Raw genomic sequence first — 22,155 nt, 5'->3', positions numbered from 1 at the left:
CTCAAAATTCTAAATTTCTTCAAATGAAATCGATTTCCATCCCGAAATGAATTTGCTCCCAATTGAAGGTTTGTAATTAGGTTTATTACCAAACCCAGTGAAAAAAACATTTTATGAAAGTTTGAGTTTATTGCTCAAAGCGAACGATAATAATGTATGGGACATATTAAAATTCTTCATCTTCATACAGTTGACGACTCTCCACTATTTGATAATTGATACAATTTATCTCTTTTGCATAATTCTCAAGTATATATTTTCTCTCTCCATTACTGAAACAAAATATATTATTAATCCAACACATCCCAAATAATTTGTTCGAAATAACTTAGTTCATTACCTCGGTCCAATAACAATAAGATTTACTTCTGGTGTCAATGTTGTTGCAACATTTCCCATTCTGTACTTAAATTCAATTTCATCTAAGAACGAGTTGTAAATTAATCTTGAAGTGAAATTGTTTATTGATTCATAGGAATCAAAGTAAGCAGTGAATTTATAGAAAAGAGGTAAATCTGCCTTGAACATTATGGAATTGTTAAGATTCATTTCATGTTCCTACAAGAAAAAAACCTGAATTTTCGTATATAAATGAACAAAGTGAATAATTACCTTTTCTGCCATAAAATTCAGTCTGCTCTTTAACGATTCAGGGTTCAGTTCCTCTGAGTAAGAATCCCCATACATATCAACATCATCGGCTAAACAATTGTAATAACCATTTCCTATACAGATAACTTCATCTTGTTTATATTTCAATAAACGGTTAGCTCTGGTTACCCTTTGCAGCCATTCTACCTTTATAACATCAAATTTATTTTCTTTTTTTATTAGTTGTATTACTTCTGAAGTGATTGTTCCAACAATCACTATATCAACGTCTTCTTCTGTTAATTCAAAATAGATATTTCAATATTATGATAGGGAACAAATTACTGATTAAATTCATTATTTTAAAAAAATAACTATATAATCAAAAATTCATTCTGTTTTGCAAACTTCGATAGATTAAGATTGCTCACACAATTTTTTAACCTTACCTCTCTGAAGACAAAAGCTACCACCATATCTTTCTATGAGATCTTCAATTTTTCCCTTAGATAATTCCTCATTTCTCGTTAGAACAAAAAATTTCATACCACTTAAAAAATTGCTTATCTGCATCAAAGCATCTTTATCAACGTCAATATGCTTTATTTTTTTTTGTCTTTTAACTGTGAGAATCTCTTCCAGCTCTAGATGCCTTTTATTGAGTTTAATAACAGCTTTGTTCTTCTGGCAGAGTTCTAACAATTCATTAACTGAAAGGCAATCTTCGTAAGATTTATCATCTCTCACTTTCAAAATCCTTGGAAAACGAATGGTATAAGAAGTACCAAAAGATTCATCACTGCATCTTACCAGTTCAGTTGCACGTACCTAAATTATAAATCAGCTCAGTAAGAGTACTGCATGTTTAATAGAGCTTACTGTAAAAATTAAACTGTTTTCCGGCTTCAGCCAAACATCAGGAATATCTTTACCAAACTTAAGTTTTCCTTCAGTAGTACTTTTGAATTCTTCTCTGAGAAATCCATAATCAGAAAATCTTTTGTTCACATTATCAATTTCTTCAAAATTCAACCCACTTGAAACTTTCCCAAAAGACAAAACACTCTTATCTGAAATATATAAATATATAGGTACAATAATTTTATTTTACTTTCATAGCATACAAACAAACCTTTATCATTGGAAAATACCCCCACAAGAAAGGATTTCAATTCCTTAGAATTTGCTCTGTGATAACCACCCATCAATATCAAGTCCAAATCGGTAACTACATCTTCGAAATACTAAAATAGAAAAAATAGTATTTTTGTCGACTATAATTTAAGACTACGAACCTCCATCTTAATCTTGAACCAACCACTTTTCCGATCCTTATATTTGTATATTGATTTTGGATCTTTTACAACTATACCCTCCTGCTCATTATCCATCGACTCATTCAAGATGTTGATAATATCTTGTCGGTTGTTACATTCTTGATATTTGCTCAAAACTAAAGCCCCTTCTACAGTTCTTTTAACTGCATGTTGCAGCAGTTTTAATCTTTCTTCCAATACTGTATTAGTCAATATTTGGTCATTAATAAGGAGTATATCATAAACACAAAAACACGGTTGATAAAATCCATTTGTTGCATGCAATTTTTTAACATCAAGGGTCATACCTGTAAAAGAATCTTCAGTAGTTTTTTTGACAAATAATGGTGACATGGCAAATGAATAATAAAGGAAGATTATAAAGAGTAGTTAGCATGTATTCCCACAATACTTCACCTTTCGATCCAAACTTTTTCTTCTTTTTGTGCCATAGCATCATTTCACCATCTAATATGATATTCCTTACATCATCATTCAAAACATTCTTCAGTTTTGGTGTTAAAATACCGCTTCTGAAATCTTCTCCAAATTCTTTGGTATAATCGAAACCATTCCTTGAAAAATATTTGAATTGTCCATCCTTCATATGTAATTGAAATCTTTCACCATCGAATTTTGTCTCAACGAAATATGTTCTATTTTCTGGAAAATCTCTTGTGAAAGAATGTGCATCACTTCTTTTAGAAAGCATGGGTTGGAAGTGTTCAAAAAGATTCAAATTCAATAAATTCAGTTTTACTGTGGGGTCCCAAAAATATTCACAAACCTTAAATGTTTTATTATCAATGAAAAATTTATTTGATAATTGTTAAACTCAACTTTCTTCAAATTGCTGTTCGATTTATAATATTCAACAGCATCAGGATGAAATACATTTAGTATTTTATTGTTATCAATGCCTAGTTTTAATTTTTTCAACATAATTCTGACAATCCATTTACTTTCGGAATTAGTTAGAGATCTGAACATTTTCAACATAATTTCATCTGAAAATTCAACCTGAATAATAATGACAAAAATTTTCATTAGATAATACCTAGTTTGGTATCAGAGTCACGATTTGCAATAAGATCAAGATGATTGTTTAACTCAGAAACGTTAATACTGGATTGCTTTCTAGAAATATACTTTCTAAGTGTTGTATGTACAATATCAGCGAAATCGATAATATTAGAAACATTAGATATTTTACTGTGATTGAGTAAATTTTTTTTATCATTTCCATCTCCCAAATTCAGCATTTTAATTATTGCTCTGCCAATTTTATTTTCTTTCATATTATAAGTTTTCCTCCCATGGTCCATTTCGGGAAGAATTAATCTGATTATTTGGTAGAAATTTTCGAAGTTTTTCGTATCGTCTCTTAGTTTTGCAAATTTCATTTTCAAAATTTCCAATTTGCTGCTATGGCCTTGCGCTTTTTGTACTTCGTCTAGAAGGTCACAAATAACTTGAAAATGAAGCATTTTTTTCCTCTTTCACTTTCCTGATTTCTTCCGAAAAACAAAATTTGAAAATTTAAAGGGATTTGAAAAATAGAAAATGTGTGGTTAGAGCATAGAAATTCATATAAATCACAGACTAAATTTATCCAATTTTCAACTGAATTTACCCATTATCACGATGTCGAAAAGAAGTTCAAGGAGTCCTAGAAAAAAATTTGTTCAGGAAAATTTTACTAGGAGATTTTATAGCCGAATCTGCATCAAAATTTGATATAATGAGGAAATCTCGATGCTTTATACCGCTTTGCAATCAGATAATTCCTAAGAGGATTGTGAACCGAGATATCGAGCGTTTTGTAACATTTTTTTCGAAGAAAATTGGCTGCGGAGGGCATTCAAAATATGGTTACATGGGGAATTTTCGATTCTGAATATTAACCTACCATCGGTTTCTTCCTAACACTCCCCAAAGCTGAGATATTGCGAATTTTGTAGAAAAACAGGGCTTTAAATGTGTATACAAATTTTTCTGGTCGGAATCGATGCCTAATTCGGAATCTACATCCCCGAAACCCTTTAAATACACGATAAAAAGTTCAAATTCGATTGGTCGTATTTTTCGCAAAAAACAAAGACTATAACCACAGTAATCTGTGCTATAACCTTGGATATTTTTTCGCCAAAATAATTTTTTGTTTCAGATCGTCTCCAAAATTTGATTTAATAAAGAATTTTCCCTGCTGAATTCCTATTTGCTATCAGTTCCTTCCTAGAAGCCCCCAAAATAAATAAATTTCGATGCTTAATACCGCTTTGCAATCAGATAATTCCTAAGAGGCTTGTGAACCGAGATATCGAGCGTTTTGTAACATTTTTTTCGAAGAAAAATTGGCTGCGGAGGACATTCAAAATATGGTTACATGGGGAATTTCCTCTGAGGTGCCTCCTTTCGGTACAAAATTTTTCTTATTACCTTTGAATCACCTTGTTTATTCCGGGTTCAGGAACACCCCAAGAAAACATTCTCTCGCACAATAGCCAATCATTATAATGATGGAGTAGATGGACGAAAATAATCCGAAAAAAAAAAGGTCTTCTGAATGTGATTACCATAATATTGAAAGTGCGAGACGAAGCATTGAACCCGTTTCAAAATTGAACTTCGTCGAGAACATGCAACCAAAGGGACGAGCCTTCTTAGGAGGCAATTTTCATTTACATAGGTACATGTTATTTTTATTCAGGAAAATAGTTAAAAAAAAAAACATAGCCAAAGTTGGGCGGGGTCAGTATATGGATGGGTAACCTTCTGGGCTCTGGTCTTTTTTCAATTTTTTTTAGTTTAATTAGCAGCATTTATTTACATATTAGGTCATTAGTTATCATTTGAGGTAGGCGATCAGTGTAGGTGGACTCTTGTTTCCCGTTAGCTTTCTCAGAGGTGAATTGGCACAAGTTGATATGTTTTGATAATAATTAATGCGTCGGGGTACGCTGATCTGAAAAATGCGGTCCGAACAGAATCCCTACAGGGGCCGATCGAATGAACTGATAAAAATTCCGCTACTTGATATTCCACTACGGTTTGCACGTAATGAATGCCTTGGCAGGGTCTTCGACATTACTGCAAAACACCATCGAATATAGCGTTTTTTTTATTGTATCGTTACCGCAGAATGCAAAGATACGATAATGGAAAACTTCAATTCGGAAATAAAACGAACGGTGCATATTTAATAATATATTTTTATCATTTGTTTTATATTCCAATCTTCACATCTGTTTTAATATTTTTAGACAAGGCACTAATAGTTTTTTTATGCTAGAGCAAAATAAAATTCTTTGAATTTCATATGAAATAAGATTAACTAATAGGATTTAATCAATCTTGTACCGTTTTTCTGATTCTCATCACAGCAAGAAAGCTGAAAAACTAGTCCTTTCTTCTTATGGTCTGAAGAAAGAAGGAATTAACTGTGAACTGTTAATCTTGACAACGGAAAATAGATTAGTTCAGAGCTTTTATGAATAATGCAATGAAATCAGCTCGATGAGATCAATAACCGTTAAATCACAGTAGAATAAATCTATATGCAGGTATCTATATTCAACAAAATTTGTAAATCGCTCATTGATAACATGCGATATACAAAAATATATTTCAGGAAGTTCTCATTTAGAATAACAAGTAATACAGAAACGTGTTCTTTACATAGTTGGCATTTTTTGAAAAATCTCTCAGAGCATCTTGATCACCATTTTCCTTATTATTCCAACCACATCTTTTTACGGGTGAGGTGAATACCACCTTCATAGATGAATTTATTTTGTCAGGCTATTGTTTGTTTTGTTGGAGTGTATTGACTGACGTACCTACCATCACTTGCTGAGGGAACCTTTCTGGAATATTGATTATATTCAGTTACTCCTCAAATATTTGTGAAATTATTTTTCACAAGAGGTAATATTATAGCTACACAAAGAATAGCTTATTATAGGAATCTCATTAATCGATTGATTTAATTAGGTAATTTAGGTTTCATTACTAGGTACATCAATTATAATATTCTTAGATCCTAATATATTTAAAATCTGAATTACAATTATTTTTTTTACAATATAAAGCAAGAAGGGTGTAATTTTAGTCATGTATATTTTTTCTTATATGACGGAATGTCACAAAAAAAATTGAAAAAATATTAATGGAGCTTTATCCCCTTTGTTTCAACTGATAAAGATAATTTTTCACAACATTTCGTTATTAAACTCAACTTACTGAGTAAAAAATCATGAAAACATGGAATCATGTGATTTTCTCAATGAAATATCATTCATAATTTTTTTTGAAAAAAATTTCTTGAGCGAACCAAGAATATATAAAAATAATTGATAAACGCATGTAATTCTTCCCTTTTCGATATACTATTTCATATTTTCAACAAATTAATGGAAGAAAAATATTCTGCATTCAAATTTGTCTATTTTGGCTTGAGTGTAAATAAAATTCACAACATTTTTCAAAAATAAAATGAGTCGACAGACCACAAAAATTTCGTTCTCATTTTTGAATCTTGGCTTTTATTCAATCTCTTTATAAATTAGCGAAATAATTCGAAACAAATCAGAAAATATTTTTTCGGAATATTATCAGATCAGAAAAACTTCTATTCTAAATTCAATTATTCTTTAATTTGAATTTTTGAGAAATGAATTTTTACAACTTAATTAATTCTTTGGTTTTTAGTCTTTTGAATCCATGGAATGGGTTCAAGATGAGGATAATTATACATATTAGAGATTGGATTAGAAAAATTTCTAGTTAGTCTTAGTTAAGAAATGAAGTTAGTACAAATATTTTGGAGTTCATTAATAATACCAAATATTAAACATTAGACTATTCAAAAAACTGTACAGTCTATAAAATTATTCCATGGAATATAAAATTTTCTATATATTAGTGCCATTATAGAATAAGATAATGACCGCAACCTTGATAATTAGGAATAATTTGGACCTTAAAGAGTTTCTTAAAAAAATTGTAGACAGATAATCTAATATATTATGGAGTAAGATACTTTTTCGATGAAAAATTTTGAATTTGTTGATGAATCAAAATTTTTATAACAACAAATAGAATAATATTCATTCAGATACATTGTTTCATATAAGTTTTGGTAGAATTCAATAAGGAAAAACGATGTGGTGGAAAACAAGAATATTGTCAAGGAAAGAGATCAAGTTCCTTGTTTTGTTTGGGACGAAATTTCAGCGATTGGATAGCGCAAAGATAAACGCGATCGACTACATATATAAAAGAAGCAACCAATGGCCACTACCCATTGCCTCTTGAAGAGCTCGCAACTTCAGTACACATATACCTACAGCTACTGGTGTTTCTTTTTCATATTATTTTTTTCAAAAATTTAGATTCGCTCCAAATTAACCGGTGTTATGAATTAGAAAAACCCAAGATTGAATTAATTGTTTCACGCGAACATACATTTTTTTTGTAAAAATGAAATTGGCAATTTTTTTCTTCTTATTGTGCACTACAGCGAGTTTAGCAGGTAAGTGGTTGTGCTAATCTTTTTTTATTTTGATTTGAAATTAATTTTACTTGAAAACATTCTCCTTTAATATTATAACCCCCTTAGAAAGGAATTTTCTTGTTTACGATTTTCTGAAAAAATTCTCTTCCAAATATTGGTACATGAAAATTTTTGAAAATATTTTTGTTGTCTCTTTCAGATGAACCTGCCAAAGTAGTCTGTTACTTCAGCAATTGGGCAGTGTACAGGCCAGGTCTTGGAAGATATGGGCAAGAAGATTTACCAATTGACTTATGTACACACATTATCTATTCCTTCATAGGTGTGGAAGATAAGGACTGGAGTGTCCTTATAATAGATCCAGAGGTGAGAGAGGCTTAATCCTCGTTTAAAACTAGACAAAAAATTGAAAAATTGTATCTCATTGTTGACAACATTTCCAATAATAAATTGGAATTCCAATTTTTTTTATGATTTGGGTATTCTTTTAGCTGGATGTTGACATGAATGGGTTCAACAACTTTACAAGTTTGAAGAAAAGCCATCCGAAAGTTAAATTTATGGTAGCAGTAGGCGGATGGGCAGAGGGTGGTTCCAAATATTCCGCAATGGTCGCAGAAAAATCACGAAGGGATATTTTCATCAGGAATGTAATTGGTTAGCACAAATCCTTAAAATTTTCCATCAGATTTCTAATTGATTTTCACTCGCAGATTTCATGAATAAATATAACTTCGACGGTTTTGACTTGGACTGGGAATATCCAGGGGCAGCAGACAGGGGTGGTAGCTTTTCGGACAAAGACAAATTCTTTTATTTCGTTGAAGAGCTGAGGCGTGCTTTCAATAAGGAAGGAAAAGGCTGGGAAATCACCATGGCTGTTCCTGTGGCTAAATTCAGATTGAATGAAGGATATCACGTACCAGAATTATGCGAGTGAGTTACTAAATAGGGAACATTTCATTCTAATTATCCATTGATGCACCAATAGTTTTTTTTTTCCATTTATAGATTTATGACTAATACTTAAACAGTGAATTTTTTCACTGATATTAAAACCAATAGTTATAATACGTATAATTCTCAACACTAATGATGTAACAAAAAAAAACCAAAACATATTCATCAATAACGTTATACATAGAGGGTGATTCACCAGGATGGCCCATTAGACGTTTATGGAAAACTAATCATAATTTTGAGCTGAAAATCTGCAAAATTTGTTTGAGACAATGATATTTCTCCCTAAAATATTTTCAGATCTCTACAACTTCCGGTTATACCGGAAATAGACTACTACTTCCTTATTTCAAGTGACACACCCAGTATATAATGGCATCATTAGATAGCTTTTTTGACGACAATTTCGGCAATATGCCATACCTTGGGTAAAAACTCAACGGTTCATGAGTTAATGAGATTCTTATGAAAAAAATTGTGGCGATGAGGACTCAAATTTTTTTGAATTTTTCGATAGAGAAAGCTGTTTTTGGAAAAAAATGTTTTCTTTATTATTTTGCAAATACGTAGTATTATAAAAATGTTTGGAGTTCGGACCAAAAATGTACAGGGTGGTTATAAGAAGATCATCAACTTTGACAACTCAAATTCATCAAAACTCAAGATTCAAAAACTTTTCAAAAAACTTTTATGGGACCTATGGACAACAGTCATCTGCTGCAATTTTTCACCAAATATTCTCTAACTAGAAACGTAATCATAATTCAAAAAACAATCTGTTTCTTCTCTTACCTCAACACAAAAAAATCAGACGAAAATGTGAAAGAGGTCGTCAATGTAAATTAGAGGAACAAACAACCGAGTTCAACAAACTCAATCCTTAATTTCAGACTTGTTGATGCTATCCATGCTATGACATATGATCTCAGAGGAAATTGGGCAGGTTTTGCAGATACCCACAGCCCTCTCTACAAAAGACCACACGATCAATGGGCTTATGAAACTCTCAATGTGGTGAGAATTCAAGTAAAATGAAGTTATTACAGAAACTCAGTAATTTTTTTCAGAATGATGGCTTGCAACTTTGGGTCAACTATGGTTGTTCTCCTAAGAAACTTGTTGTTGGTGTTCCATTATATGGTAGAAGTTTCACGTTGAGTAACAGTAATAATAATTACAATTTGGGAACTTACATCAACAAAGAAGCTGGAGGAGGCGACCCAGGTCCTTACACAAATGCTTCAGGCACCTTGGCTTATTATGAAGTAAGTTATTTCATCTGTAGTAATCCCACGAAATTCCAACCGAAATTCACCTATGTATCATAAGAAAACATCAGAATACCCATAACAATTTTTCAGTTCTGGAAAAAATTCCTCCTCGAGCGGGACTCGAACCCGCAACCTCCGAATAACTAGTCCGATGCTCTAACCACTAAGCCACCGAGGAAGCTGAAGATTAGTCGTTTCTCATTGCGGAGAATCTTCAGTTTCCTGGATGGATTAGTGGTTAGAGCATCGGGCTAGTTATTCGGAGGTTGCGGGTTCGAGTCACGCTCGAGGGGGTACTTTTTCCAGAATTGAAAAATTGTCTGAATGCCATGAAAATAATTTCATAAACTTATACACATACGTTAAAACCATTATTTATTTGAATACCAATAACTTTCAATCTATTATCACCTCGTATGGACTTGAGAGTATTGAATTCTTAATACACCCAGAAGAATTCATTTGAAGGAAACTAAATTTTCAATCCTGTTTAGATATGTACCATGGTCAAAGATAAATCTGCAGGATGGACCAGAAAATGGGATGAGTATGGAAAAGTACCATATGCCTACAAAGGTAAAAACAATATATCATCAAAAAATAGTTGGATAAATATATTCATACGCAAATTACAGGAAACCAATGGGTTGGTTATGAAGATCCCGAGAGTGTTAAGATAAAAATGGATTTCATCAAAGAAAAAGGTTACGGTGGTGCCATGGTGTGGGCGATTGATATGGACGATTTCCATGGGCTTTGTGGTCCAAAAAATCAACTAATGACTATTCTTGCAGAAACCATGATGTCTTATATAGTGCCACAACCTACCGTTACTACTACTCCCAGAGTAAGAAATGAATAAAACTTATTATCCGTTCTCCCTTCAAAGTTTTCACCTTTATTGAATATTTTCTCGTTCAAGGCGGAGTGGGCAAGGCCCCCAAGTACTCCTTCTGCAGATGGATCGGGTCCAGTGGTTACCGTAACAAAGCCTGGTCAATGGAACCCTTCGCAGACTCAAAGCACCACAACATATAAACCTACTTCCAACCGACCTACCACCTCATACCAAACCAGTTCATCGCCCAAACCAACAATGCCATCAAAACCAGCAGCTTCTCCTTCCAATGATATAGATGAGGGATGCAGTCACTCCGAAGACTTTTTACCCCACATCGACTGCACTAAGGTAAAGTTGGATCTACCAAGTAAGAAATGTAATAGTAATAAAACAAAATTTTTTAGTACTACCGCTGTGTCCATGGCAAAAAGATGCAATTTGATTGCAAACCAGGCACTGTATATCAAACAATGACCCATATCTGTGATTGGCCTGCAAATGCTGATAGAGACGAATGCAGGAAAATATAATTCTTTCGTACTGATAATTTAATTTATTTTATTATAGTTAATCATTGCACTGTGTAGAACAATTTCAATGTATTTCATGAGATTAATATAATTTATTAGACTGACCTATTGGTTTTTCTTTCATCAAAAGGATATTTGTATATAGTAACCAATTTTGTTCCTGGCCAGTTTGAAACTTTTGAAAATTTTGTATTAATATTGCTCTGAATTATATACAGGGTGTTTCCTAATTGAATGTCAATATTTATGGGGCTTATCTTTGGGCCCATTTTATGAAAAAAACTATGACAAACGGTTTTTATTTTTTTAAGCGAAAACCGTGTGATCAAACAGTCAAGTGATCAACTTTGGTAAGAAATGATTGGAAATTTCAAAAATAATTTTTATTTCAGGAAAAATCTGTGGCGTACCACCAATGTCTGCCAAAATAGGCAGGTCAAATGACGTATGAACGCCACTGGGAGGAATTAAAGAAAAAAGTGATACATTAAAAAAATGCATCTTTATTCATAGTACATGTATAACAAATTTCATTAAAATATCTGAAGTGGTATTGTATATATTAATAATAAATGATTTATTTTTGAAAACTTTACCACCCTGTTTCTCAAAAAGGAAGACGTTTAGGACATAGGTTCATATGAAGTTTTTTCTTAAAATGGACCCAAAAATCACCTCCATAAATATTGACATTCAATTAGGAATCATCCTGTATATCCTCTAACCATTATGATTAAGTTGATTTGAAAATCATAACCATTTTTTAATGAGTAGTTAAAATAAGTCCATGGAAATTAACACTCATTTATTTCCTTTTCAAAACTCAATAAATAGAATAAATTACAAGAACAACAAAATTAAACGAGTAGAATTGATAATTAACAAAGAACACATTTATCTACTCATAATTTTCCTCCTCACGTGTACCCATTCTCTCCAAAGCACTCTGTAAATAATACAAATAATGTGTATATTTATAGGGGTTAAGACATTATCTCACCTTAAGAGAATCCTTGAGTGAAGAATCCTCCAGTAAACTTAGACGTACCAGTGATGGTTCTGACAGTGGCGAGAGTGGAGTAGCAGGCGTTTCAGGTGGAGGTGGATGTTTTAGCTATGGATATATCAAAGCAGAGGTCATAAATGAATTAAAGGAAAAAATCATAAATTATGTATTACCATAATCTGTGATAAGTTAGGAGAACTTGAGGATGTTGAGGGCAGTGGACCAGTAGGTGGGGTCTTGAACTAAATAGAAGTATTGAAAGTTCAGAAACGGTATATGAAAGGCAACTTAACATCTAATAGACTTCATTTCAATATCAATGCTTCAAAGTTTTTTATGTTATAAGTGACATTTATTAGTGAACATGTGAGGTTACTAAAATAGTGATTAATGGACTTATTAATACTTGAAAAAATATTCATTTTAATTTAGCGTACAAGACATCTATTCGAAGCATTGTATATTTATACGGGTTAAAACATTATCTCACCTGAAGAGAATCCTTTAGAGAAGAATCCTCCAGAAAACTTAAAGGTATCAGTGGTAGTGATGGCTCTGCTGGGGGTGGAGCACCCTCAAAAATTGTTAGAGGCATACTTGGTGGTGTCGGTATACTTGGTTGTGTCGGTATAAGCTGTATCTCCTAAAAAAATCCTATTGTGACTTTCTATTTATTCCTTCCAGTGGTGCATGCAAAAAAATTCATTTCTTCGATATGTATTTACTCACCGGAGAACTGAAATCTTTGAACTCAGGCGTTTCAGGCAGAGGTGGACGTTTTAGCTATGGATATATCAAATTAGAGTACATAAATGAATCAAAGGAAAAAATAATAAATTATGTATTACCATAATCTGTGACAGGTTCAAGGAACATAAGGATGATGAGGGCAGTGGACGAGGAGGTGGGGTCTTGAACTAAATAGAAGTATTGAAAGTTCAGAAACGGTGTATGAAAGGCAACTTAACATCTATTAGGCTTCATTTCAATATCAATGCTTCAAAGTTTTTTTATGTTATAAGTGAAATTTATTAGTGAACATGTGAGGTTACTAAAATAGTGATTAATGGACTTATTTATACTTAAAAAAATATTAATTTTAATTTAACATGCAAGATATCTCTTCGAAGCATTGTCAACGCAAATATAAAAAAATAAAAATTTTGAATTGTATATTGAATATATTATATTGTGATCTTACCCCTTCCAAGGATGTAGCAGACTCTGAAAGGGTCTGAAAATAATTTTGAAAACTTCATTATGGCAAAAGAACAGAAAAATTTCTAAGTTATACACACATAAAATTTAGTTTTCTCAATAATTGAAAAAATACTCATCTTATTGAACTGTAATATAGAAATCATTCGCAAATCACTGAAACGAATGCTCATGCAAAATTTTGTAAGGATTGTTTCAGTTGGAGATTCAAAAAAAGAATAATATCAACTGAAAAAATTACACTTACAGTCTCATGTTTTTCAGTTTGAGGATGCTGGTCAACAGGGGTTGAGGTTACAGGGGCTCCCTTGAAAAATTAAAGTGAGTAGAAGTTGATTTTATAAAAACTGAATTGGAAATTTAATATACCGTGCCAAACTTATTCTGTCTTTTTTGGAACTCGTCGGATTGCTTCAGTTCAGCCAGCCAATCAACATCATTTTTCATTAATCGTTTATAGAAACGGACGGCCTCACATTCATTGTCAGCATCTGAGAAATTAAACCTGATGATGATTCTTCATTCTCATTCATAAATAAATTTGAAATTCTTTGATTTACCATTTACATCATTACTGAAAACCTGGTAATCTGAATCTTCAGCCAGTTCTTCCATCTCTGGTCTTGTTGTATCACTGGTAAGGGCTGTTACAAAATTCTCCTGCGACTCGTCTATAGAGGTTTGTGTATTAATCTTGCGGTTCAATAATTGAATAAGCTTTTCAAGATCTGCAGAGGAAGTATAGCATTTATAGAGTTCCTGAGTGAGATTTGACACTGCTTCTTGAAGAACCTCCATTCCATATTCACTCTCGATCTTAAAATATGAATTGAAACAATGTGAGAAAAAAATCAGACATTACCTACAGTTTCGACCGTTTCAAATAGTGATTTCAGCTTGATAAGAGTGCAGCAAATACCATCATTAATTTTGAATACATGTTTTCTCATTCTGGGAAAACATTTGTTTGGCAACATTTCTCGTTGAGCAAATGTGTTTTCTATACTGCTCAAACTGAAGGAAGGTGGATTATATGGAAAACGAGTTTCATTCAGTTTGGCCTTGATTCCATTAACTGAATTCTGAATAAGACTCGCCAGTGAGGGAATACCTTTATCCATTACTCTTATAAATATTACTCCATCCCCTTTAGAAGACGATATCAGGAATATGCTTGTAAGCAGGTGTGATCTAAGAAGAACCACTTGTCCTTCAATAAACTTAAAAAGGTCAATTAATACTTTCAAATTTTAAAATAAAGTAAATAGTAAATTGATAACTTACATGAGCATTTTGAAGACATTCCATTACAGTGTCATGATTCAAAGAAACAGCAATTGCTTTCTCAAAATCAGTAAGATCAAGAGATACATCTTGAAGTCCAACATGAATTTCACTAATAATACTTAGCATCATTTTAGTTATAGAGGCTTGAATATCACAAGAATATTTAGAAAGACCAGTTATCGTATCTTCAGACATTTTTATAAAAGTATTTTTCGAAGAATTCCTGAAGTGAAATTCAAATTTTTAATAAATTCATTGATTTCCATATTTTTTCAAGGAGAAAGTAAGAAAAGTTGAACCTTTTGAAAGCGAAATCCTCACTGACAAAGTATTTCTATAATTTAATCGTGAATTAGATTTATCACATCCCACAATAAGATATTGATCCTGGAATAAATACTTACATCGAAAAATTGAATCGTTTCAGAAATTCATTCACCTCTGAATGAATTCTTGATAGGTTCTTAAATTCAGTCAACAGATGAGAAATGAGATCTTTTTGGTTTTTAGATCTTCTTGAGTAATAACATGACATTAGAAATGAGAAGGCAGCTGGTAGATTAAGAACTGTTACACCAACATCTCCTGTTTTCATAGCGTAATAAGTTGTTCCTAAGGCTGTAGCCAGTATGATGATGTTTCGGCTAATATCAGCCTTACTCTTGCTCACTTTACATTCCACCGATCGTATGAAGATCAAATCTTCATCAAGTACAAGACCACTATCTATTATAGCTTTCTGATAGAATTGCACAACCTAAAAATTATGGAATATATAAAATCTACATATTAATTTCATTATAACCTCAACTAGCACAAAGCAGAAAAAAAATTCAAGATACGCTAGTGTTATGTATTAATCGTAGATGGAAAATTACCTCGTTATTCATACTTTTCTATTCGTTTATTGTCACTTCCGAGTCAAAAAATTCCAGTCAAACTTCGAATATTTTGAATCACTCGAACTTCGATTGTTTACAAACAAATGAAAATATTTATATGGCTGGCCATCATAGACTTCATATCAAATCATAGACCTAATATCATTTTGAAAATTGACAGAAGATACATTCGACCATGCCGATTACTTCTCTGCAATTAATTTGCTTCTAAAACGTCTCAATTCCGAGATATTTTTAATTTTGTGAGATGAATTTTCAAGGCGGTTGGTTTCTTTTGCCCTCTGGTGACCAATTTCTGAGGCTTGTAAAATGGGTATTCATGCTCCAAATCTGAGACATTCCAGTTCCGGTTGTGTGTAAATTGTGCTTTTGCGATGTAGAAAATTTTTTCTGTAAGAATAGATGCCAAATTCGGAATCTACGATCTCTAAACTATCATAAAATTTTCGAATTCGACCGGTCGATTTTTTCGGAAAAACCAAGACCATAGTCTTGGATCCTGGTGAGAAATAGATGCCTAATTCGAAATCTGGAAAAAAGCATTTGATTTCGTTTAATACAAATTTGCAATTAGTTTGCTTCTGAAAGGCCCCAATTTCGAGATAATTCGAGTTTTGAGGAATCATTTTCAAGGTATAGTTTGCTATGTCCTCTGATGGATAAAATCTGAGGCTTGTGATTGGGTATGCTCTGATTTATAAATTGGCTGTCAAAATTTTGAACTTTCCGTAGACATGCAATTTTCTAATTCTATAATCTATAGACATTTTTCTGTAATTCTGATATCAATGCTAGAATTATATATAATTTGGCTATGAAATTCTCCGAACAGCTGCTGGGAGCAGTACCTATTTCGAAAGAATCAAGGATTTGGAAAAAATAGTAATTTGACTAATTTGAGGGTTATGTACTAACTTGCATGGAGATTTGAAATGAAAAATGTCAAGAAACTGAAGAATTTGAGTTGATTAAAAAGAGAACGAATCAATATATAGGTCGAATTTCAAATTAAATTGTAGTTTTTCTTTGCTATACAGAGGGATAGCGTTGTGAGTTGCACATCTCTCGAAAGAACAGAACGGCACTGCTTAATTGGAATATAAACATAAACCCAACCATCCTATGTCAAAACTTCCCTTGTAAATAAACTTGTGTATATAATTTATGGGAATGAATAATAAAAAAATGCTGTAAAGCAAAAAAATGTGTGTTATTTGGTCAAAGTTATTTCATAACCCATCTGAGCGACAAAATGTTAACATTCGTGCGCTCGACATGCCTTAGAAGAAAATTATATGTTTAATCGAAACATATGTTCAAAAAACATCCAAATTTATAAACTCGGTAAAGCATTCAGCTAAGGTACTAGTAATCAATGTTAGACTTTAGCATATTGATGATTCCAGTGTTCTCAGGATGGAAGGAACACCACAATCCTCAAAAATGCCTCCCCAAAAACAGAGATATATTTTTTTCCTGTACTCTTCGGAAGATTTCTTGATAAAATCTTATAGCAAAACATGCACAAACTGAAGAGTACATTCCAGATGAGTTTCTATCTGTGATAACAATAAAAAATGATATGAACTTTTCTAAACAAAATATAAAACCAGGATCAACGACGTTGTCCCCAGATGTAAAAATGCGAAACCTCTCAAATGAATAACCCTCTAAATGACATATCGCAAGTATTAAGTGATGTTTTTTCTTTCTGATCACCGCTTATCTCATATCGAATTGAATTTTATCGTTTCACTCGCCAAAAATATATCCAAATCATTGAATTAGTCCAGTGAAAATCTTGAAAGGCTTTTCTATATTTAATTTCTGCAATATTGTTAATGGCATATTCATGACGGTTTGTAAAATAATATATAATTTTAATCAATAAAATTTTGCTAAATCTTTCCTTGACTGATATGAGATTCATGTATTGAATTCACAGGATTTGATAACCCACAGTAGGACAGTAGGTTAACATTGGATAAAACTGACGATATTGAAATTATCAGTGAATTTCACAAAAAAAAAAACAATTCCCAGAATAAAAGATTGGTTTTTCAATATTTTTTTCAGAATTGTTGTTTGAAGATAATTAAAGAACTGAGAAAGTATAGTAAGTGAAATAAGTATTTTTGGAAAGGACTTTAACATATTTATTTTGGTTTGATATGCCACAAGTCGAGGAATGTATTTAGTGAAAGTTCTGTAACCTATCTGGGCTTATGCCCAAATAGGTCCTTATGGACATGCACACCCACAAATCCTATGGAATAAAAACCCAATAAAAATTTGAAAAAAAAAAAAACATAATTACATCTCGGAGATCATTGTGGAGGATAATTAGAAATTTAGATCATTTAATTTATAAAGAAATTTATAATTTACATTACATGTATTCTTCAACTATAACCATTAAATTCACTAAAACTTTAACTATGGGGCACTATTGGGAATAATAGTTCACAACATACAAGAGTCAAAGTGACTCCACATTTGCTTAAAACATTAAGTAAATAAATAGAGTGAAAAAATTCATAAACATTACCGATAAAGTTGAACATTGCTCTGAAATTTATTTGAGCTTGGTATGTACATTCTTTACATAATATCTACCGTCATAAATTCACATATAAAATATCTCATAGTTGCTATCCCTCTTTAAATAATCAATAAACAATATATTTTTTCATCAAAACGGATTATTCAATAACTGACATGTATTTAGCCTAAATTTTCTTTTTGATAAACATCACTTTTTTCCTCTTCATTCATGTATTATCTATATTATTAAATAAATATGTGACATGTTATTTTCAAAGTCTACATACTCTGATATCCACAAACATTAAAAAATAAATTAGTTAAAAGTACATCTATATCAATTTAGTCCGATACAAATGCCATATGATTACATTCACTTGGCAGAACATAGCAGATTTCACTGGGCAAGGTTTGAACAAAAAAGAAAAAAATATTTTTCATATGCAAATGCACATCATGACTTTTACCACTATGGATTGTAAGTTTAAATCTTTGTGAGATATCAAAGAACAAGATCTTTCAAAAGAGCATGGGAGAATAATTATAAGCAACATTAAAATCAATACATTAATTTAAGAATTCAAGGACTGTGAAAAAAAATTACAATATAAATATTACTGTTTAAGAGTTTGAAAATTCCTGGCTTTCTAGCCATGGTCGAAATTTTCAAACTCATTTGATAAGTCCGGCCAGACAACCTTCAGTTTTATATTACAGTTTTTATCAGAAGGATGAGCGAAGAGGACAGTACATTATTCAACTTTTTATGATAGTATCTTAGCTTATTAGTAAAAATGCTTAAGAAAAACTATATTATTCAATTCAAGAAAGACATTGATATGATTTTTGATCACCTCAATTTCAAAATCGTATCAACAATTCAATTTGAAAATTATGAAATGTCAAAAGGATATACTTTCATTATTTCCTCAATCGGTATATCCTTATAACATATATATTATATATATATATATATATACACAAAAACACTTATAAAGAATATAAAAATGAAGAGGCTAAAAAAGTTGCAAATATAAGTTTTGCAAATCCACACTGAATACATAATTGATGATTTCCGTTCTCATGAAAGTATCTTAAATTGAATTTTCCTTTTTTTATTATTTCAGTAGGGCCATCAGAGTGGAATTTCTACAGAAATACTGTAAGTAACAAGAACAAATATAAAGAACTGAACAACAAACAAAAAAAACTACTTGGCGACTTGAAAATTTGCACATAAAGAATAGAATGTTAATTTGTTATCCTATTCAATACAAATCCCAATCAATGGAACTTGTATGCATTATTAGACTAGATATGAAAAATGGAATTTCTTCATCAACAGACAGAACAATTGGGTTTATCATGTATATTTCCATCAGCCTTTTCTATTTCCAACAGTAGTTTGTGAAAGACATCTGACACAGCCTGGAAAATAAATTAATCATAAACAAGAGAAGAAAGAATATGAAACTTAGTAGACTCACCTCATTTTGTTTTGCCGATGTTTCCAGAAATATAGCATTCATTTCTTCAGCTAACCTTTTGCCTTCATCAGTGGGAATCATTCTTTCCATATGTAAATCTGTCTTATTTCCAACTAATATAATAGGTACCCTGCACATGAAATAAAATTACTCAGTTTACAACAAAACTGGAAATAAATGTAATACTTACGTTACTTTTCCTGTAATGTCCAACAATTTGTCATAAATAGATTTCACCACCTCAAAAGACTTCAAGTTAGTTATACTGTAAACAAGTACGTAGCCATGAACATCTATGCTGTATTGGGAAGGAAAAATCGAATATTCATCTTGTCCAGCTGTGTCAACTAATTTAAGTTCATAATCTTGTGAATTCAATCGTGTAGATTTGGTAAAAGCTGAAAATGGGAAATTGAGTATATTCATAATTCATGAAATGTACTTCATGGAAAACACTCACTATTTTCGATGGTGGGATCATAAGAATCTACGAATTGTCCTTCTACAAATTGAATACTGAGAGAAGACTTCCCTGGAAATAAAATACCATCATATTCTGAAGGTAAAAGATGCGATCAAATTCCATACCTACTGATCTGTAACCCATAACCGCTATTTTGCGTTGTTTAAAAGGCATTTTCAAGATTGGCCTTATCACGAACTAACACAATTTTCTGCCAATTATTGATCAAATTAATTCCCATAAACGAAACAAATCACCAGACACGAATTACAAACACGTACTAGTAAATATTTCGCATTTCAATTATCCACAAAAGATTAGTGTTGAAAGCGAATGACAGTCGAAACATCAAAAGCACAGAGTATAAATAGCATTAAAATTAATGTTCTGTGATCGAAAGGTAATCTAATCCACAGAACAAGTATGTATATACTTACTCTATGATCTAATAATTGCAAAATAAAAAAAAATCTTTGGCCATTTTGCGCTTTTTTTGAATTTTATATTGTTATGATTCATTCTAATAGATTAAGCAATTTGTCATAGGAATTTGGACAGGAATAGTACAGAATATTCTAATAGATGTTTTGAAAGCGACCAGAAACGTACCCATGCAAAATTTTGAATTAGGGTAGAAACAACTCGAAAACCGATAACAAGAGTATCTAATGAGAACATCAAGAGAGACGTATTAAAATATAAGTTGATGTTTGATAAAGAAAATCGTTTTTGAATAATAATCTGGAAAAAATAAAAGGATTTCGCAATACTTAAGTTTTTTTCTTAACTAGGGTTCAAAAATGTTTTGAATTGTATATATCATTGAATGTTTTTCTAATTCAATTAAACCTGATGTATATCTTAACATTTCCAGATGCTAATATTATCGAACCTTACCTTGAACAAACTGTACTTATAACCTTGAATGAATAATACTAGAAAATATTTTTGATCATTAAAAATTCAAATAAGAAAGAATTCATCCAGATGGATACTTTCAAACAGTTCCTTCCAAATCTAAGATAGGTATTTTGGGTTTAGTAAAAAAAAAAATCAAGTGGGTTAAATGTAGATATTTTACTCCTATGATTTTCAATTTTAAGATATTTCGAATCATGGTGATATTTAATTTTTGGTAAAGTATATATAAGCCTCGAATTATTGCCAAACATTTAATCTGAGTTCAGTAATTACCCAAACAAAAATTTTGGGAGGTAAAATTTGATTATATTTTAGAGATATTTCGAAATTTTTTTCGTTCAAAAAGCTGACACTGCGACATCTATGCCTATATTACTGAACTAATTTAAGCCAGTTGGTACAGAATGCAAATTTCTTCAAACAAATTATTGATCGAGAGTCTAAGAATGGAAAATTAAAATGATCCTCGGTCTACTCGAATGAGTGTCAGTTTGAAGATGATATCCAGATAATTTTTTGTATGTAATCTTTTTAGAATGGTCCAACTTTCCATTCATAAATTCATAAATGTTGCGAATCAATAAATTACAGAATTCTAAAATCTGAAAAACTCAAAAGGTTTAGTTCAGTGAAATGTGTATAGAGGGTTCACTGTGAGGTTTTTAAAACGAAATAAATTTGGAATTTTTTCAGGAATATAATTTCTCATCACGAATCTAATGATCTTTGCGGATGAATAAGTAAATTTCCTTAATTGTATTTAACTCTGATGAAGTCCCTTGGAGAACATTCTAAAACATGATTGATTTTTCCAAAAAAAAAAAAATGAAATGTCATTAAGACTACTATAGATTAGGTTTTTAATAAGAATTAAAACTTCTGAGTAGGCATTCATTTTATACTCTCGAATTTTCAGTTGGACATACTATCGGTACGTCAATAATGATTTATTGATTATAAATTGTCATCACAATCCATTTGTGATTCAATAGAATCCAATCAATGGCATAGATGGTATGATTTTTTTGTACAATTGAGAACGGCACAGTTGAATCAATAACTCAACTTATGCCAATTTGGTGAATGAGTTATTGTACAGATGTTTATTAGCTCATCCTTGATTTGTCTGGGTAGTCAGTTGAGAGTTAATTCTTCATTGAATAATGAGGTCGATCGAAGAATGGGTTAGATATCAGCATTTTTTTTTGAGCAAAGCATGAATTCATGAAAAAGTATTATAACGCTATGGCTTTTCTTGCCTATTCCTGATCCCAAATAATAATATGAATCTATAAATGTGTAT

General features: G+C 31.5%; 4 protein-coding genes, 1 long non-coding RNA gene and 1 other non-coding gene across 12 annotated transcripts; 2 read left to right on the top strand and 4 right to left on the bottom strand.

Annotated features, from left to right (window-relative positions):
• Positions 1 to 115: 115 nt before the first annotated feature.
• On the bottom strand, positions 116 to 3,491 carry LOC123686083 (DNA ligase 4). Its single transcript, XM_045626064.1, has 10 exons — positions 2,965 to 3,491; positions 2,748 to 2,914; positions 2,325 to 2,694; positions 1,887 to 2,215; positions 1,724 to 1,835; positions 1,471 to 1,661; positions 1,041 to 1,419; positions 613 to 887; positions 341 to 558; positions 116 to 272 (listed from the first exon to the last, which is right to left on the bottom strand). The coding sequence occupies exons 1-10, from the start codon at positions 3,392 to 3,394 to the stop codon at positions 167 to 169; spliced, it is 2,577 nt and encodes an 858-aa protein (XP_045482020.1). The 5' UTR covers positions 3,395 to 3,491; the 3' UTR covers positions 116 to 166.
• Positions 3,492 to 7,200: 3,709 nt separating this feature from the next.
• LOC123685904 (endochitinase) lies at positions 7,201 to 11,128 on the top strand. The gene is made up of 10 exons (XM_045625773.1): positions 7,201 to 7,440; positions 7,622 to 7,788; positions 7,914 to 8,079; positions 8,136 to 8,358; positions 9,273 to 9,396; positions 9,450 to 9,647; positions 10,148 to 10,229; positions 10,289 to 10,500; positions 10,576 to 10,842; positions 10,899 to 11,128. Exons 1-10 carry the CDS (start codon positions 7,389 to 7,391, stop codon positions 11,022 to 11,024), a joined length of 1,617 nt encoding a protein of 538 aa, XP_045481729.1. The 5' UTR covers positions 7,201 to 7,388; the 3' UTR covers positions 11,025 to 11,128.
• On the bottom strand, positions 9,759 to 9,831 carry Trnat-agu. Its single transcript has one exon. It is a non-coding gene; the product is annotated as a tRNA-Thr (tRNA).
• Positions 11,129 to 11,814: 686 nt separating the features above from the next.
• LOC123685903 (inverted formin-2-like) lies at positions 11,815 to 15,605 on the bottom strand. 7 transcript variants are annotated; one of them, XM_045625766.1, is made up of 14 exons: positions 15,414 to 15,605; positions 14,940 to 15,292; positions 14,533 to 14,758; positions 14,115 to 14,468; positions 13,809 to 14,064; positions 13,618 to 13,739; positions 13,496 to 13,555; positions 13,232 to 13,264; positions 12,879 to 12,947; positions 12,760 to 12,813; positions 12,521 to 12,673; positions 12,204 to 12,272; positions 12,025 to 12,138; positions 11,815 to 11,970 (listed from the first exon to the last, which is right to left on the bottom strand). In XM_045625766.1, the coding sequence occupies exons 1-14, from the start codon at positions 15,423 to 15,425 to the stop codon at positions 11,923 to 11,925; spliced, it is 1,923 nt and encodes a 640-aa protein (XP_045481722.1). In that variant the 5' UTR covers positions 15,426 to 15,605; the 3' UTR covers positions 11,815 to 11,922. The 7 variants fall into 7 exon arrangements, with proteins under 7 accessions (XP_045481722.1, XP_045481724.1, XP_045481723.1 ...); XM_045625768.1 differs by lacking the exon at positions 12,204 to 12,272 and having other exon boundaries at positions 15,414 to 15,599; XM_045625767.1 differs by lacking the exon at positions 12,879 to 12,947 and having other exon boundaries at positions 15,414 to 15,591.
• Positions 15,606 to 16,160: 555 nt separating this feature from the next.
• Positions 16,161 to 17,153, top strand: LOC123685905. The gene is made up of 2 exons (XR_006748376.1): positions 16,161 to 16,781; positions 16,844 to 17,153. It is a non-coding gene; the product is annotated as an uncharacterized LOC123685905 (long non-coding RNA).
• A 643-nt stretch (positions 17,154 to 17,796) lies between these two features.
• Positions 17,797 to 20,295, bottom strand: LOC123685984 (GTP-binding protein Rheb homolog). Its single transcript, XM_045625882.1, has 5 exons — positions 20,057 to 20,295; positions 19,929 to 20,000; positions 19,659 to 19,866; positions 19,469 to 19,598; positions 17,797 to 19,409 (listed from the first exon to the last, which is right to left on the bottom strand). The coding sequence occupies exons 1-5, from the start codon at positions 20,103 to 20,105 to the stop codon at positions 19,320 to 19,322; spliced, it is 549 nt and encodes a 182-aa protein (XP_045481838.1). The 5' UTR covers positions 20,106 to 20,295; the 3' UTR covers positions 17,797 to 19,319.
• Between the last annotated feature and the right edge of the window lie 1,860 nt (positions 20,296 to 22,155).

The sequence above is a fragment of the Harmonia axyridis genome, chromosome X, assembly GCF_914767665.1.
Source record: "Harmonia axyridis chromosome X, icHarAxyr1.1, whole genome shotgun sequence".
In the NCBI taxonomy this organism is placed as follows: Eukaryota; Metazoa; Arthropoda; class Insecta; order Coleoptera; family Coccinellidae; genus Harmonia; species Harmonia axyridis.
The sequence above is the reverse complement of the archived record's forward strand: the minus strand, read 5'-3'. Positions and strand labels throughout refer to the sequence as shown.

Coding starts and splice junctions, on each gene's coding strand:
- LOC123685904 (XM_045625773.1), top strand. CDS start 7,389: ATGAAATTGGCAATTTTTTTCTTCTTATTGTGCACTACAGCGAGTTTA. Junction 7,789..7,913: donor TCCTTATAATAGATCCAGAG/GTGAGAGAGGCT, acceptor GTATTCTTTTAG/CTGGATGTTGACATGAATGG. Junction 10,501..10,575: donor CCGTTACTACTACTCCCAGA/GTAAGAAATGAA, acceptor TTCTCGTTCAAG/GCGGAGTGGGCAAGGCCCCC.
- LOC123685984 (XM_045625882.1), bottom strand. CDS start 20,105: ATGCCTTTTAAACAACGCAAAATAGCGGTTATGGGTTACAGATCAGTA. Junction 19,867..19,928: donor TGATCCCACCATCGAAAATA/GTGAGTGTTTTC, acceptor TCCCATTTTCAG/CTTTTACCAAATCTACACGA. Junction 19,410..19,468: donor CATCGGCAAAACAAAATGAG/GTGAGTCTACTA, acceptor TTTATTTTCCAG/GCTGTGTCAGATGTCTTTCA.
- LOC123685903 (XM_045625766.1), bottom strand. Junction 13,556..13,617: donor GACAGAATAAGTTTGGCACG/GTATATTAAATT, acceptor TAATTTTTCAAG/GGAGCCCCTGTAACCTCAAC. Junction 12,273..12,520: donor CTCTAAAGGATTCTCTTCAG/GTGAGATAATGT, acceptor ACTTCTATTTAG/TTCAAGACCCCACCTACTGG.
- LOC123686083 (XM_045626064.1), bottom strand. CDS start 3,394: ATGCTTCATTTTCAAGTTATTTGTGACCTTCTAGACGAAGTACAAAAA. Junction 2,915..2,964: donor TGACTCTGATACCAAACTAG/GTATTATCTAAT, acceptor TTGAATTTTCAG/ATGAAATTATGTTGAAAATG. Junction 1,836..1,886: donor GGTTCAAGATTAAGATGGAG/GTTCGTAGTCTT, acceptor TTTCTATTTTAG/TATTTCGAAGATGTAGTTAC.